General features: G+C 38.3%; 2 protein-coding genes and 1 long non-coding RNA gene across 3 annotated transcripts in view; 1 reads left to right on the top strand and 2 right to left on the bottom strand.

Annotated features, from left to right (window-relative positions):
- Positions 1-11029, bottom strand: part of nufip2 (nuclear FMR1 interacting protein 2) — an 11645-nt gene extending 616 nt beyond the window's left edge. The window contains exons 1-4 of the mRNA XM_014335557.2: positions 10615-11029; positions 7338-9020; positions 4966-4998; positions 1-4417 (exon numbers count right to left, since the gene is read on the bottom strand). The exon at positions 1-4417 is cut by the window's left edge and continues 616 nt beyond it. Coding sequence (XP_014191043.1) covers positions 4365-4417; positions 4966-4998; positions 7338-9020; positions 10615-10762 — 1917 coding nt within the window. The 5' untranslated portion in view covers positions 10763-11029 and the 3' untranslated portion in view covers positions 1-4364. The remainder of the gene's footprint in view (positions 4418-4965; positions 4999-7337; positions 9021-10614) is intronic.
- Positions 9018-16809, top strand: part of LOC106633308 — a 17059-nt gene continuing 9267 nt past the window's right edge. The window contains exon 1 of the long non-coding RNA XR_006054718.1: positions 9018-10387. This is a non-coding gene — a long non-coding RNA (uncharacterized LOC106633308). The remainder of the gene's footprint in view (positions 10388-16809) is intronic.
- Positions 13970-16809, bottom strand: part of glra4b (glycine receptor, alpha 4b) — a 10262-nt gene continuing 7422 nt past the window's right edge. The window contains exons 9-10 of the mRNA XM_005928515.3: positions 16548-16640; positions 13970-16432 (exon numbers count right to left, since the gene is read on the bottom strand). Of these exons, the coding sequence (XP_005928577.1) occupies positions 16169-16432; positions 16548-16640 (357 nt within the window). The 3' untranslated portion in view covers positions 13970-16168. The remainder of the gene's footprint in view (positions 16433-16547; positions 16641-16809) is intronic.

The following is a 16809-nucleotide window of genomic DNA, read 5'->3' on the forward strand; positions in this document are numbered from 1 at the left end:
GACTGATTACTGGATGATGAAGCAGCACTTCCGGTATTTGTTTTAAGAATCCCCCCCCCCACACCCCTCCCACACACACCGTAAGTCAACGCGCTCAAAGTGACATTCAGCTGCTACAGTAGTGACTTCTCATCTCCATCAACCGCCCTCTGTCTGTCTGTGCATTTGTCATTCAGTAGCTGAATATCTGAGTAGTGTACCTTTGGCGAAAGCAGATTCAGAGCTGTTGAACTGCACTTTAAAAAAAACAAACAAAAAAAACAAAACAACAACAAACAAATCACCTCGCCCCCCCACCTCACAACATGATCAACAACACGACAAATAAAAATATAATCAAGAGGAACTCTGGATGCAGTGTTTTCAATGCTCATCACTCCATCAGAACTATCTGAAGAATTAAGGAAATTTGTATAAAATTGGATGAGAGAAAAACAAACAAACAAAACCCATTGAGGGCAAATATCTTGACATTGACTTTAAAAAAAAAAAAAAAAAAAAAAAAAAAAAAAGAAAAAAAAAGAAAAAGAAAAAGAAAAAAAAAGTAGTAGGTCTACATCAGCCTTACTAACTAAACAGCTAGCTAGCTCAAAAATGAGACATTGAGATTTTCTTAATTATTTATTTTAGTCACATCCTATTTGTGCATCTATGGATAAATTATAACTCAAAAATAAAACTTTTTTTTTTTTTTTTTTTTTTTTTTAAACACATTAAAAGATTAAACTTGTTAAATAATTTCAAATTAATTATGTGCTACGTTCATACATTAACTCGACAACGGACTGGAGTATACACCAGCGAGCAGAGATCTGTCTCCCGTGCCCGTGTGATTTGGCTTTAGGTCGCACCTGTGAACACAACCTACAGGACGCCTGAAACGCTCCTCGCCTTCAGTGGCATCCACATCATTTAAAAGAAGAACAATTAGGAACAGCCAAAGAATACTTGAACAGCGTTGCAAATGTTCCAAAAAAAAAAAAAAAACCAAAACAAAAGAAATAAAGAAAATGGCACAGATACACGCTGGAAGCAGATTTGAAACAATCAAAATTGCTGTAAAAGTTTTTCTTTATAACACAGGCACCTGAACATGAAACGAGGGACTTTTTTTGAAATATACGAGGAACTTGCATATAATAGGAAGAACTCGCTATGCGCGCACCAAACAAACAAACTTGCCACTCACAACCTGGAAGCATCCTTGAGGTGATTGCACATCCTGAGGGGGTGGAAATATAAATTCCACATGATCAGGCTTTTCTTTCTCACCACACCAACAGTCACTCACTCCCACCACCACCCAAAAAACAAACCACTGATTAACCACCTACTCTGCTTCAAGAACCTGTTTTTGGTTTGCAGGCTACAATGCTGAATAATTATTTCTCTCTCAATATATGCATATTCAATATAGCCTTGTTGCTGTATTAAGTGCTTGAAAAAGAGGGGCATCAGGGTGGGAGCAAAGGAGAATCTCTGATTTCCCTCTACCAGGACCACTCTAGCATTAAAAAGGAAAGAAACAAAAAAAAAAACAAAAACAAACCCACACATGAGAAAATAGTGTTTTCATCATAATACTACAGTAAGATCACGTACTAGTTATTCTGATCACCCTGCTTTACATTTACAAGCCTATAGCTGTGCACTGATAATCCTTTCAGCCTGAACATTAACCATATGGTAACCTGATTGTGTCCCCTGCCCCCCGCAAACAGATTATGGGCCATTGCAAGAAATTAAACTGCGGTGTTTGTTGTAAATTGATGCCAGATTAAGTGTCAATTTTCCACAAGCACAGAACAACATAAAAATAAGCGCTTATACCTCCTCAATTACCCCTGCTTCCTCATTGACCACGTCTGACACGAGCGTTCTCGTTCAGAGGGCAGCGTCTGCTGATACACTCATCCATCAAATGGCGTACAATGAAAGCCAAAACAAAGCTTTTTAAATACCAGAGAGCCGACTGCGATTAGATGTGGAAGTTAAATGTCAAGACAATTTGTACAAAAACATGGCTGCAGTTATGACGTCCCCTCTCCGTGCATGAGCGCGAGCTGTGCCGCCGCCTAATCAGGACACAGTGGAAAGAAGTGTAGTTGAAAACTCATGTGTACCCCCGTAGAAACACTGCTGATGTTCAGCATTAATAAATCAAAGAGGTGCTTCACTATGAACACATAAGGGAGAAAATGAACCGGCAGAGATTACAAGGTTACAGTCCAGGATACATGGAAAAGAGCCTGTGCAGCACTGTGCTTAAAAAGAAAAGAAACAACAATTTTAGAGCCCAAAACGATTAATGACAGCACCTCCCACGCCATGACAACTTTTTTCTCAAAGTATTAACTTTTTGGTGTGTTGTCACAACATACGATACTTTATATAAATCAGACTTAAAGTCAACCTTTCCAATGAGAAACGTTTACGTGACGGGGGCCGTTTGGCAAGAAACAATATTAAACACAGTCATGGCTTTATCAACACTACCTGAGTTACATTTAATAATTCTGTATATTTAGCGGCTTTTTTTCTGAAAAGTAACAGCCCAGAGCCATTCTTTCAAGGAGGATTTCTCGTCACTACACAGATTTTGTCTATTAATCATAAGATAAAAGCAATTAGTTTACATAAAGTGCTAATAATCCACACATTAGCCAAATCAGAGCTTCTAGAGAAAAACCTGGACAGTTGCTTTGTTGAGTAAACCGATCTTGATTTGCTGATGGTGAAGGAAAAAAAATAAAAAATTGACATCACAGCTGGTCAGCTAGCAGATTTGGGCTGCCTAGACTTGGATCTTACAACATGAGCCTTTAGAATAATTTTAAAAAATATACACATATTCCACCATTGAATTTAGAAGTCGTGCAACAAACTGAACACCCTTAAACATTCTGAACTGCACTGCAGGCCACGCTAGCATCTTGGCTGATGACGTTGTAGCTCTACATAACCCTCACAACCCCTCCCAACACGCATTTATGGATCACACGGTGTTATTGCACACTGGTTTGCAAACGTAATAGGTTATCCACAGTAAAACATAATAGCATTTAACTAATCTTCACATTTGAACAGTTTGAAAAAGTGTCTACTTAGGGAACTAAGATTAGTATTGCAATTGTTCTGTTACTGTTATCTTTGTATGCCGATGAACAGTGACCTCCAACTCGTGCGTTTCCACCAGTAAACATGCAAGAAAAACGATGCCGTACAAGGCAGAAAAGTAAAGACCAAATTCTGAGTCAAAAGAAAAAACAAAACAAGAAAGTACATTGTAAAAATGTAGAACAAGAGGAACTGAACACAAATACAGGCAAAATAGTCTGTATTGACATCCTGAGCCTTACTGCTGAACAAAAAGCACAAAATGCAGAACACTTTTGTGGAAGCAATGTCTCTTTTTTCCTCCTCCTTTTATTTTACCTAACAGTTTGTCACCAAGCTTATTCCCCAACTCAGAGTTCATTTAATAGAACGTATAATGAACCTCAGTTTAAGAACAGCCGGTGACAACCTTCTAATAATCTGAAATGTATGAAAAGCTTCAGGATGAATTTAACGGAGACCTTATTTTTGACTCTTTAGCACACCTAATAAACAGTGAAACAAAGGGGGTGGCTTTCCTTCAAACTGGGCACTTTTGTACCTGTGCTCTGGGGTCAAACTGTAGTGCAGATAACACTCATGTTAGGTAAGACGAAACGACACAAAAAGAAAACGTGGGCAATTAAATTTTCCCTTACTGATTTAAGACAAGACTCCCTTCCTGGATGGGGCCTCACCTATAAGCTCCCATTTAACTTGGAGTTAAGTGGGACCCCACAGACCTCCCCCCAAAGAATGCTTTGCAGAGTGTTCTCCTTTCATTCATGATGAATTCAAGCTTGCACACAGATGTGCATGTATAACGTCTAACATATCTACAATGAAACTTGTGAATGTGTAAAAGAAAACATGACTGAGGCATGCTGTAGTCAGACTGACTGCTGCCACAGGTCAACAGGATAAAGGCTTAGGGAGGTGCAGTCCAAAACACCTTCCTTTTGATGAACTCCCAAACATTATCACTAAAGAGCCATGAGACAAACAAAGATCGCAGCCCAAAGTGTCCATTCGTCATGTTGGAGAGGCACCAATCAGCTCCTTTTTAACGTCCATCCAGAGCTTATGTGTTCATTTTGATGCCCCCAGAGAAGTCCGTTATTCCACCCAAGATACCATGGAAAATCTGTCATGCTAAACTATCAAATGTTTTCACAGTTGTCACTTCTATCCAACAGGATTTGTGATTTCCAAGGTAGATAACTGCAGCACCCAGAAGAGAAGAAGGTAAGTACTGTAGGCCATCTACCTCACTGATCAGGTCCATCCTTGGTCTCGCCGTAAATTACTACCCTTTTTGGATCTACAGGAGAGAGGAGATGAATTAGGGTGATCAAGGATTCTGTGTTTATTTTAAAATGTTACGCATCATTTCTTAAAGCATTAAATGGCCTTACTCTGAAGCACATTAAGGACTTAACCCCTAATGTGCCTCAGCATTTACTTAGGTGAATGTGGCCATGCTGGTCATTTCAGTGTTTCAGCTAGCACAGAGGATTTCATAAATGTGTGATAACACTGCCGTGCTTTATCCCATTATTTTTTCTTATCTTGTCATTCAATATGATTATTTTCTTTCTGAAGCATTTAGTAATGGTACAAAAAAAACAAAACAAAAACAAACACCCCCCATCTTTCTTATTATTACTACTGTCAGACATAGTGTATTCTGGACCTTGACTGCAAGTTTCAAACGGTGGCTTTCAAATAAATTAATATTTGAAGTTTTTTTTTTTTTCTTTCATTATAGAAAACTATGGGTAAAATGAACTAATTCCAGTCCTAAATCCACAGCCATTCCTTGCTTGGAAAACAGTGCCAACACATATATTTAAGACAGGATCTTTGTACCTTGTTTTTGCAAGTTGAAAACGGATTCCATTTCTGATGAAAGGAAACAAAAACACACATTAGCTCATCATGAAACATTCTTAAAAAACAAAAAACAAAAAAACAAAACAAAACACACAATTAAAAGAAAGCAACAGCAACAAAAAAAGGCAAATATGTAAACATTTTACAAGTTAGTGTTTTACACAGTTGACAAAATCTGAATTTAGGTTCATGCTTGATGCTGTTAAACAAAATTATACTTTTACATATCGAACAGCAATCGCGAGAACCCTTAAATGACCACTGCAAAAGGAAAATAAAAGCCCCGTACATTTCAACAACTGACATTGAATTTTGTTTGCTGTTGGTGATTAACTGTAGGGCTGCCACAAACGATTATTTTGATAGTCGACTAGTCACCGATTATTTTTGTGATTAGTTGACTAATCAGAGCATGAAAACGTACAGCTTATTGCACCAGCATGCATCTGCTCTTATGTAACTATCATTAGCTTACAGCTTTAAGTGTTTAAGGTATGTGCTAACTAAAAATAAAGACAAGATGATAGTTTATTAAATTTTAATTACATTTGCAGATTGTTTCGGTGAAGTTTAATAAACTCCTTGCTATCTAAAATATAACAGGACAACGGAGTATATTCTCGAGCATCTCACACTTCTGATAATCAGTTGTCTGCTTGACGTTTATTCAGCTGTGTAAAAACTATAACTTTAATCTCAGCCAAACTGATTTACTCAGGAATAAATAGAATACTAAAAAAGCCAAACAATAAAATTTTTAAGTTATCTAAGTGACTTATATATGTTTAACCTGAGTCGCGAAAGACGGCGGTGGGTTTGAAAACTATTTGCCCAGAGTCCAGGGTTCTCACTGGCTCTAGTGAGCTTTGCCCCGGCTAGCTATCGAGCTAGTGGGTAACAGACTTCGGAGCGCTTTTCAAAATATGTGACGTCTTGATAAACTGAGCAGATATTTGAGGTTTATACAGCTACATTCTCACCTGAAAATATGTTAAACGTTTATTTTGTGACCCAGAAAGAATAATAAGAGTAATATTAAAACTAACTAGCTGCCGCCATTGTTGGAAACTGAGCTGGGCTGCGCTATGAATTCTGAGACAAAGCTACTACTTCTTCGGGGTTTAACGGCAGCTGGCATCCTTGTACATGCACTGCTGCCATCTTCTGTTTCAGTCCGTTATTACACTCTTAAATCCTACCACTTATTCCTGAGTCTTTTGTGATCTTACAAAGCTTCAAACGACGCATCGACTGTTAAATTTTTGATAGTCGACGTAATCGTGACTAGTCGACTAATCGTGGCAGCCCTAATTAACTGCAAGCATATGTGGTGACTAACCGTTTACCCAAAGGTTGACTGTGTTGACTGCAAGGGGATTGGCAACTTGTCTACAAACAATCACAGCTTGGAATCACTCTCAGACGTACTGGTAAAGGTTTATAACAAACTGTCATCCAATTTATAAACAGAGACAGATAGACTGATTGTAACATAGTGTCAAAGTCAGTAGTCTGCTACACGTCTCTTTGCATCGTTTTATCACAGTTAATCTTCATGTTATCAAACTGACTGCATGTCATTGTTAACTTAACCCTATTCAATCACAAATGGATAGCAGACTGACTCCACCTTATTGCGGTTTTATCACCGCCTTAACACAAAGTCACTTTGAAGACACCAACTGACCGAGTGCTCACAGACCTGGTCCTGTATTTGTAGTAACTTTTTCAAAGGCAACGAAACTACTCTACAACTACCATTTGCCCTATCAAAAAGCCATTTTTGGAAGGTAATAACATTTTTAATATGGATAAGATATTTCGGTTGGTGAGGTGCAAATATTCGATTTCACCTTAGCAAAGAATCAAGTCAAATTTCATATGAAGTCATCTATGGCTGACTTAGTTCATTTCTTTGGTAGAACTGTGAGGCAAAAATCAGACGCTGTCTACAGTTACTCAGACTGTGTGCTGAAGCACTTTTGCTGAGGTTAACTGCTACACTAATTTTAACAGTCAGAACAGGTGGTGCCAAAACAGAATCTTAGGCTAAGTCCACACCAACATATTTTTATTTTGAAAAGAAAAGAATCACCACCCAGATGTGCATTTGAGGAACATTTCAGAAATAATTTTGGTCCAACACCTGAACACACATAGCAAGATCATTTAGAAAGCATCATGATGTAGAAAAACTATAAAACAGCTGCTATTTTATCAAACATGGTAAGCAAAACCTTAAAGAAATACAAGAGAAAAATAGACTTTTTTTTTTTTTTTAAACATGGCAAGAATTCAAATCTGGTTATTGGGTTAATGTTTTTGATAGAGCAGAGAGTGAAACTTACCTTTAGTGTGATAAGTGACAGCAGCTTTAACGTCAAAGGACCCCCAGCTACACCTCGTGCTAATGTCTTTAGAGAGAACCTGTTCTTTAGATGAGCCAAATAATAAAGTGGTTAGCTGACCCTGCGCAGGCTTAGCACCGTTGTCTTTACTGGGGGCCAACACAGCAGTTCCTGCACCTTGTGTCTTTTCCTTGCCACATGGCTGCAGCTTGTTCTCCTCCTCACTCATCCCATAAGCAGGAGGACAAGCATTGGACACAATGCAAGGGATACAAGTCCTTTTCTCAGGGTCTTGAACCAAAGGCCCAGGCTCTAACAATGATGGGCTAATGTCAAAGCAAGGCTGGGCAACCTTGGCTGCAACAGCTTGACACTCGCTATTAGATGTGACCACAGTAGTTTTGTCCTCTCCGGGCACCAGCCCATTTCCGCCTTCTGGGCCCAAGTTGGGCTCATTAATGAAGGAAAGCCCCCACTGATTCTGGAAGATATCTCCCAGGGCTTTCTGATTTGTCTGAGCCGCTGGTGGGTCAAGGTGACGAGCGCTAGGGAGTACAGGTTGCATATTTAAAGGGTAAATTAAAAGAGTACACTTTCTAAGCTCATATGCCTCTCCATCTACAGGACTAGTTGTGGAGCTACAGTTACTTTCCAAAGGAGATGCTACATTGTCGCCACTTAGGATAGACTGGGCTGATGGAATACTACTAGCAGCAGGAGCTAAGAAGGTACCCACTGACGGGCAACCGTTTCCATTTCCAGAAACAGGACCATTAGTAAAACTAGCTGAGGTGATGGTTTTCATAGCAGACATAGGGACCTGTGACAGTCTGACAGGAGGAGGCAGTGCCTCTCCTCCACCTTGAGCTACTTTGTTGAGGTTCTCTTTTACTTTACTTGCATAACTGATCTTGGGAACAATTTTAGCACTGCTATTGTCCACAGGAAATACTGGCGGAGGCTTGAACAAAGTCCATGAGTCCTCTTTTGAAGGTGAAGAAAGCTTGCCTTTGTGTCTTTCCTCAGTTTTTTTACCCAAGGTGCCAACTGTCTTTCCATCAGAGTTTTTCCTCTGAGATTCACCCACTGAAGCCTCTGATACAACAACCCGTTTGGCTGTCGACTGAGTTTCTACTTTCTGGGTGGCTCTAAATCCATCGAGTCTCGAGGTCATTCCTTTCTCATTTGTCTCTAGATTCAAAGCCCCCAGCTCCTCTGTAGTGTGGCCCTGCTGCATGTCTCTCTCCTTTTCTCTTATCACATTATCAGTGTTCTTTGTATTGTTACATCTGGTCTTGCGTTTCTTCGGAGTAGTATATCCACCTTCCGAGCTACTACCGTCATTGTCCTTGCTAGAATAGCCATTTGTAATTAAGCCACAGTTTACGACGCCATTTTGAAGTAATACGGAGTCCTTCTTATCCAAAGGTGGGCCCTCATGATGACTCAAATCCTGCACCTTCTCCTTGTCATTTTTAAAGTCCATATTCTTCTTATGGTCCATTCCTTTGATGCTTATTTTTGGAACAGTCGTGCACAGCTTTTGCGTCGATTTGGGCTTTGCATTTGTATTAATTGTGTGTCTGTTAGCATTGATGCTAGGTGGATGCGACATGCCAACAGCATTAGACAGATGTGGATTCTTCTCTCCCTCCTCGTCACTGATGCTTACTTTTTTATTGCCTGAAAGGGGAAACAAAATCAGTTCATACTGAAATTAGGGAACACATCCACCACCTTTCACCTGGCAGAAAACCTCCACAACTACTACGTTTCCTGAAAGTCTGTGTCAAATAATCTGTTTCATACTTGGAGAAACTACAAGGCTTTTATAGATTTTTTTGTGTGTGTGCGCACGCATGGTATCACAATAGCAATAGCATGACAACACTAGCAAAAAAGTGACTATGCAACTCTTAACCTGAACAAATCCAAGTAAAAAGAGATGCACATTAAACGTTTAAATGTTTTTCTAGTATTACATATAAACCACACCCATGATCTCTTTATTGGGTTTATAATTATTCTTATAGTGCTGTGTGAAATTAAACTTCCTAACAATCTTCCAAGATGAGCTGAGAGCTCACTACATGTAAAATTAGATATGCTTCACAACTGTCAACAACAAAGGACTCTTGCTTAGCTTCCCCCAACCCAGAGAATATTCGACATCAGAGACAAGTTGTTGCAAGGATCGCTCACAACAGCATTTATGGTACACGCACAGAGGAGCAATAAACTATTAACAGGCCCATGCACGGCAGAGACGCATGGGAATTGCTGTGTCAACGTAGGACTTTCCATTCACAACGGTGCTGCCTCAATGTCTGTGAGCACAGCACCCAATGGATTGCATACAGTCTCTCCTCTCTTACACAGAGGCCGGTTCTTACTCACTAGCAATCATACGCGTGCATATAGACTCGTAAGGACGATGCTTACAGTGTCAGCTCTGCGCCACAAAACAAGACATTGTCCAGTTGTTCCCTGGCTTCACATTGACTGGACAACATGCAACAGGCCTGTCAATGATGGCTAGCTTTAGCTAATGTCAACTAACCAGCGGCTCGGTTTCCACCAACACGCCCAGGAACTGTTGTGCCCTATCAGCACCAACAGCAACAACCACAGCAGCCAAAATGACAGCAGAGACATGCCAGAACAGCAAAGTAGGTTGCCTGTACAACAATTTCTAACTAGCTGTGGAACAACAGCATTAGCCAGCAGTGATAGTCTAACATGGCTGACAGGAAATGGCAGCTCAGAACATTCCAGTGGAGCCGGCTCGGTTTTCCTAAGCTGGACATGAGCATGCCGAACAAAAAAGACACAGATTTGACTATTGTTGAGGTCAACTTGCCGTGCACTCCTATCAAATAATGCACTAAGAACACATGGCAACATGGCAGGGGTTCCTTGAGATGATTAAGATGCATTTGCAAAAGAAAAATGGTTGGCGAAACCGGCGCACAAGGTCAATCCCCGATGTGTCAAACCACCACAGCGACAACTGTCACGCAACGTCAGCTAGCGAACTTGCTAACATAACGGTGAGTTCTTCGTCCGGCTATCCGTCAAAAAGGGCCAAGCTTTTCAACAGCTGAAACATTTACCAAATTATCTCAAGGAACCATATATAATATGAACTAATAGCTAGCTAGCAGGCTAAGTCCTCAATCGCGATTTAGTTCAAATTAGTTAGCAAAAGCTAGTCGGCTCACTGACATTAGCTGACCAAGGCTAGCAAGCATTAGCTAACTTTTCCGGATGGCCCAACCTGTTTTCTTCGTCTGCGTTTCCTGATGCTGGCACTGGAAGTGGCTCTGATCATTTTTTAGACAAGTTGGCTGCTGAAAAGAGTGCCTGTCGTCTCCGTGGTGATGGTATTGCCTGTCTTGTGCCCGGTCTTTGGGCTGTTCCTCCATTGAAGTGAAGAATGTCGGACTTGTTCAACCAGTATGTTAGCTCACTCAAGTACAGGACAGTCCAATCACTACCAGAGTAAAACGGAAGCTATTTGAAGCCTCTGTAAACGTCAGCAGTAAACGTCTAAAAATGGCTCTGTTTTGGGTGGTCACCGCCACCACTCAAATCCATGTCTAGTTATTTGTGCTGAGTTATGCAGGGGAATATTTCTCAACACTTTTTTTTCTGTCAGTGCGTGTATTTAATCGGATAACTGACAGTAGAATAACGAAGGAGCGATATTGAAAAAAACCTTTCGGGGTGGGCGATACCGGGGTGGGGTTCGTGTGCGAACAAAAATCACATGACCGGAGGCGCTGCCACGTCTCAAGCCAGTGGACACATGTTGGTGATGGCGAGACCAACCTCACTCCCAAAGTGGAAAAAACATACTTATTGCAAATTTATTAGCAATGCATTTGTGAGTGTTTAATCAGTAAAGAACATTTTTCCTGTTTTCTGAAAAAACAAACAACATTACTCTAATAATCTTTGCGTATGCACACAAATAATAATCTAAAAATATAATATCAATTGGGTAGTTGGTGCAATTTAGCACGAAGTGAATGTATACTAGGGTTAGGAGGCATTAAAAAAAGTAACATGCATTTAGTGCTTCCCATATTTGGCATCGCCCTTGTATACAGACACTTAAACATATACATGTGTGTATATATATAATATCTATTATAGGTTATAGTTATATTATATATAAATAGATAACACATACAATATATATACATACCACACACATATGATATATATATAAATTAACACATATATAAAACACACGTACATATGTAAACAGCAAGACACACATAGTAATATATAAACAATAAAATATCTAACCAACACACATAATAATAGATATCAGCAGACATAATGTACAACACATATACTATGAGTAGTACATAAGTAGCATAGTAATTACATAGTATATTACAATATACAGATATATCATATAAATCATATAATGCTAATATATAATATAAACACATATAATAATATATATATAACATATATTATCATATATTGACACATATATTATTCTTATTAATATATATTATATACGATATATAATATATTAACTATTATATGATAGTAAGTTATGTTTATATATATATATAATGTGTGAAGTTGTATGATATGTGTATTTATTATATGTAATGGGAAGTAGCTGTTTATACAGATGATGAGTTAAATCAGGGTGCCATTCATACAGGTAACGAGTGGGGACAGAAAAGACTTCTTACAAGAAGAGTTACGGTCGTGAGAGCTCAGGAACTTTATCTTGTTTGAGGTGACCAAAGTCTTATTTTCCACCCGATTTAACAATAAAGTCTTTACAAATCCTACCGATGTGATATGGTTTTTTTTCACATCTGTCTCCACCAGTTGAACGTGTACCTTGGGCAGAATTAACGGACCTCTGTCAGTCATTGAGGTGGGGGAATTGCACATCGGTGGCGGCTAAATATTTTGCCCCAGTCGTCTTAGTAGTTGCTCTTGAGATGTATGTATGGTATGTATGTAGTAACGATAATAATATTATATAGTAAATAGAGTATAGTATAGATATTATACTAGTGTAGTATATATTTTTATATTATTGAGTCTAGATATATGTATATGTACTATATATATTATTAGATATCTGTATGTATATGTAATAAATATAGTACTATCTGTATAAATTCTATAAAGTATATAATATTAATATATACGTAAGTATATGTTAATAATACATATACTATGATTGATTAATAATATAATATATAATTAAGTATACTATAATATAGTATATATAGATATCATAATTATAGATATAATAAGTAATATATATAAAATGTATAGTTAAATATAATAATTTTAATAAGTAATATATATATAATATAAGGTTATAATCTTAATATATATATGATATAGTAATTATATTACATATTGATATATATTAATATATATATAATCATGCATGTATGTATGTATGTATGCATGCATGCATACATACACACATACAGTTTTATATATAAGTCTTATAAAAGTTGCTAAGCAAACCGATTTGCTTCCCTGTTACTATATGTGCATGTAACATATAAGCTAATTTATTATTCATTCTTGACTGACACACAGTGTAAAAAGGAAGGTTTATGTGCTTTACTTTTGTGCAAACTGGGGTCGGCACAGTGCAACGTTGCTTATGCAGGACTTTAACGGACCAACAACACCCTCTTGTGGCTAAAAAAATTACAAAGCCATAGAGACTGCTTTGTTGGGGAAGTGAGGAACATTGATCATCTTCTTAGAGTGCAATGTTCTACTGTAAAACCGTGAGTCGTTAAATTGGCTTGTGCATTATTTTTCAGGCCCTTGTCACAATGCTGAGCCCCAACATACCTAAAAAGTAATATAGCAGGAAAAGTGACACTATAAGAGTGTGAATATTATTTGGTATTTACTAGGTATTTTGCATAGTGTTGCAAAATCATTTACCCTGAATCTAATTTTGGGATTTAAAATCTTACTTAGCAAGTAGCATCAGTATGTACTTGAAATACCCAGTGTAAAAACGGGCCTTTTCTGTGATAATACACATTATTGAGTCATAGTTACTTATTAATCAGTGTGTATATTGTTTTTACTTAATATACTTCTGGTTAGCTAATTCTTTAGCAACATAGCATCATATGTTTTTTATATTAACCTGTATGCTTTAAACAATTAGAGTGAACCCCAGAGTACAAACACTACATACAGTGTTGTAGAAGAAGTAGCTTTTCATACAATTACATGAGTGATGTAAAAGTGCATACAATAAAATTCAACTTCGGCATAGTATTTGGGTAAATACCCCATAGGACACAATACTAGGCCTGAATAATGTATAGCTCTAAAAAGAAAAAAGACAAATTTTCATTCAAAACAAAGGCAAGAAATTGTGGTGGCTGTCCCTTGTTTGAGCTAAGCTCACGCATGCAAGTGTAGTTATCCAAGGGTGAGTATAATATAGTAGAAGAAAACGACTGAAATGAACATCGATTCTGGATTCGTCATCGTGAGGGTAGCTGATTCGCACAAATACAGTATAGTGTCAAGGATCCTCTTATCTTTGACACTTTTTAGGAGGGGAAAAAAAGAGGTCACACTAGTTTCACACAGTCTCAGTGCTGATGTTTGCCCTTTTTCTACTTTTTAAAATGAATAATTCATGTGATAACTTGATTTTATAAAAAGCTAAAACCATGTGATGGACTAGAAATGTTAACCTAGCAATACCTTAAGAACAAAATTCATGTGATGTACTGAACAAGTTATTGCTCAAAAGGTATTTATTGCATGGCTTATTTATCATTTGCAAACATAATGAAGACTGACTCGGGCATCAGATGGAAGACAAATGTAATGAAATGCAGTTTAGCATTTGTGAGATAGATCTGATAGTTTTTGAAATAAAATGTCAGCTCTATTAAGCAAACATTCAACTTAATTGAATGTTGTCTGAATGAACCAAACTTTTTGCATCTGTCATTAAACAGTGAAAGGTAACACTATAATAACTTTAGAATTTCACATTAAATTGCAGATAGGTGAGAAACAACAGCAATGGGACATGGAGCACAGTGTCCCATCAGAACAGCTTCACTGTGCCTTGGCATTGATTCTCAAAGTCTCTAGAACTGTACAGTGGGGATAATAGACCCTCATTAAGTGTTTGGATGATGGCTGGTGTTGAGCCCTGATGGTTCAAAATTAGGGAATGCAAAACACCATAACATACAATTCCCATTACTGTGGATGTTCATCAAACCCTTCAGTGACTGTTTGTGCCCTATGGATGGATGTGTTGTCATCCTGTAAGACAACACTCCCATCAGGAAAGAAATACGTCATCACAGAATGAAAGTGATCGCTCAGAACAAGTTTCTATTGATTTAAGCAGACCCTCCTTTTTAAAGGGGAACGTGGACCCTAACAATAGCAATAAAATGAGGGACTGGATCCCTGGTGGCAAAACGGTGGCAGAAACAGACCATTTCTAATACAATGACAAGGTTGAGACTGTCGAGGTTTATTAGGATTGCAGAGGATCTTTATGCTAAGTCTAGATTATACTTTGCATTCACTGTAAACCAGATCTGGAATTGTTTAAGTGTAGAAAAAATGTACATTTATATGAGTACTGTAAAAATACACTATTGAGAAATTGTCCCACATAAAATGTTCTTCTAGTAAAATAGTAGTGTTTGCGTAGTGCTCTAATGCATCACCATTGGTTGTGTTGGGTGGTCAGGCTTTGTTCCGATGTGGCTATGGTCACCTCTAGCTCCTCCCATGGGGTCAAGAGTGAAGGTTTTGCGCTACTTTTCGAACTGTATTTATTTTAGCTGTACCAACAACGTGTTCCAGAGATTATTCGATAAGAAGAGACAGAGTGTACTCCTACTGTGTAATTTAGGTGGGCTTTGTTAAACACCAGTAAAACACACTTTCTGCAAGCCCTTAGGAGAACTCAGTACCAGATGTGTGCAGCTTAAAAAGCTATTCTGACAACCAAATAAGCCAGGTTCTGAAAAACTGAAACATTATTTCCTCACTGTAGTTAATGATTATTTCTCTGTGTTTAATACCGTATGAATAGAAACTATTTGGAATAGTACAGTGCTCTCTGGAAGTTGTTCGTTTCTAATAATACTATATTTTTTACCTTAATTGCATTTACATAACGTTACTCTTGTTCCTGATAAAATATTAATAATATCAACATCTGGCCAGTATGCAGATATGAAACTAAAGGTTCAGATGGTTGAGATGAATATTACTAATTCAAAGAGATCAAAGTATTTTTCAAGCAAACATATTTCTCAAACAGGATATTCAAGTCTTTATTACAGATTGAGCTCCTTCAGCAGGAAACCTAATATCATATAAATTCATATTCCATAATATTTGCAGCCTGCAATCAGACTCTTGATTCCTTTGAATCACAGTTACGGTGAATAACAAGTACATGTTTTCAATGATACTGCAGACACGTGTTTTTGCACAATGCCCACTGTAAAATTCGTGCACAGTAAAAAAGTAAAGGTGCAGTCTGAGTACATGTGAGGCTACAGCAACTGCACGCACAGATTTTCCTCTATAGAACTTTGACTTGATGGAACTGTAAATGCACACAGTAACCTAATGTGAAAATGCATAAGTGCTAATAAAAAGTGCATTTTGTTATTCAAAATGTAAAGAAACCGCTGGACTCTTCCAGGTCACAGAATTGCTCAGTGGCACTGAAAATGCAGTCAAAACACATCTTGCATGACTCAACTGAGGACTCAGTGAAGGAAGTAGCCAACTTGTTCATGGTCCTCAGTCTGTCACAGTATTCCTTGGACGTCTTCATGTCGCAGAACTTTATAGGTAACCCAATAAAGGACGTTAAACATCAGGAAGCTCATGGGAAAAACAGCTCGGGAGATGGTATCAATCCTTTTGGCCCGATCCACAAAACGCCTCCGTATCTCATAGAAACCCAAACCAGGAGGTAGATCAGCAAAAATGGGTGTTGCATCCATTTCCTGAGAGGACAGTGCTAGTCCAATACTCTGGAGCAGAAAACCCTGCTGTGCCAGCTCCTCCTCCTGGAAGACAAAGACACAGCACAGACTCACTGCAAATCACTAAGCTAAACTGTTTGTTTGTTTTTTCTTTTTTTGGAGCCAGCAATTGGCTGGTGAGCAAGGCAACAGTACATACCCTGGCACAGGCATTGCACTGCTGGGATGCATTCCCATGAGGAGCATTGTTCCCTGACATGTTGTTTCCTTTCACCTTACTGTCACCGGTCCCCTGCGGGTGAGTGTGGGGGGAAAGCCGGCACAATTATTTAATCGTCAAACAGACTGCACTGACTGAACAGTTTGCAAAACTGGCACAACTTTGCTCTACTGCATAGATGTCAGGCCACATGCATTGTATTGCACTGCAGATCAAAGCAGATGTCGGGTGTACTGAGGCA

The sequence above is a fragment of the Haplochromis burtoni genome, unplaced genomic scaffold, assembly GCF_018398535.1.
Source record: "Haplochromis burtoni strain Fernald_Lab_line unplaced genomic scaffold, NCSU_Asbu1 Contig_115, whole genome shotgun sequence".
Classification (NCBI taxonomy): domain Eukaryota; kingdom Metazoa; phylum Chordata; class Actinopteri; order Cichliformes; family Cichlidae; genus Haplochromis; species Haplochromis burtoni.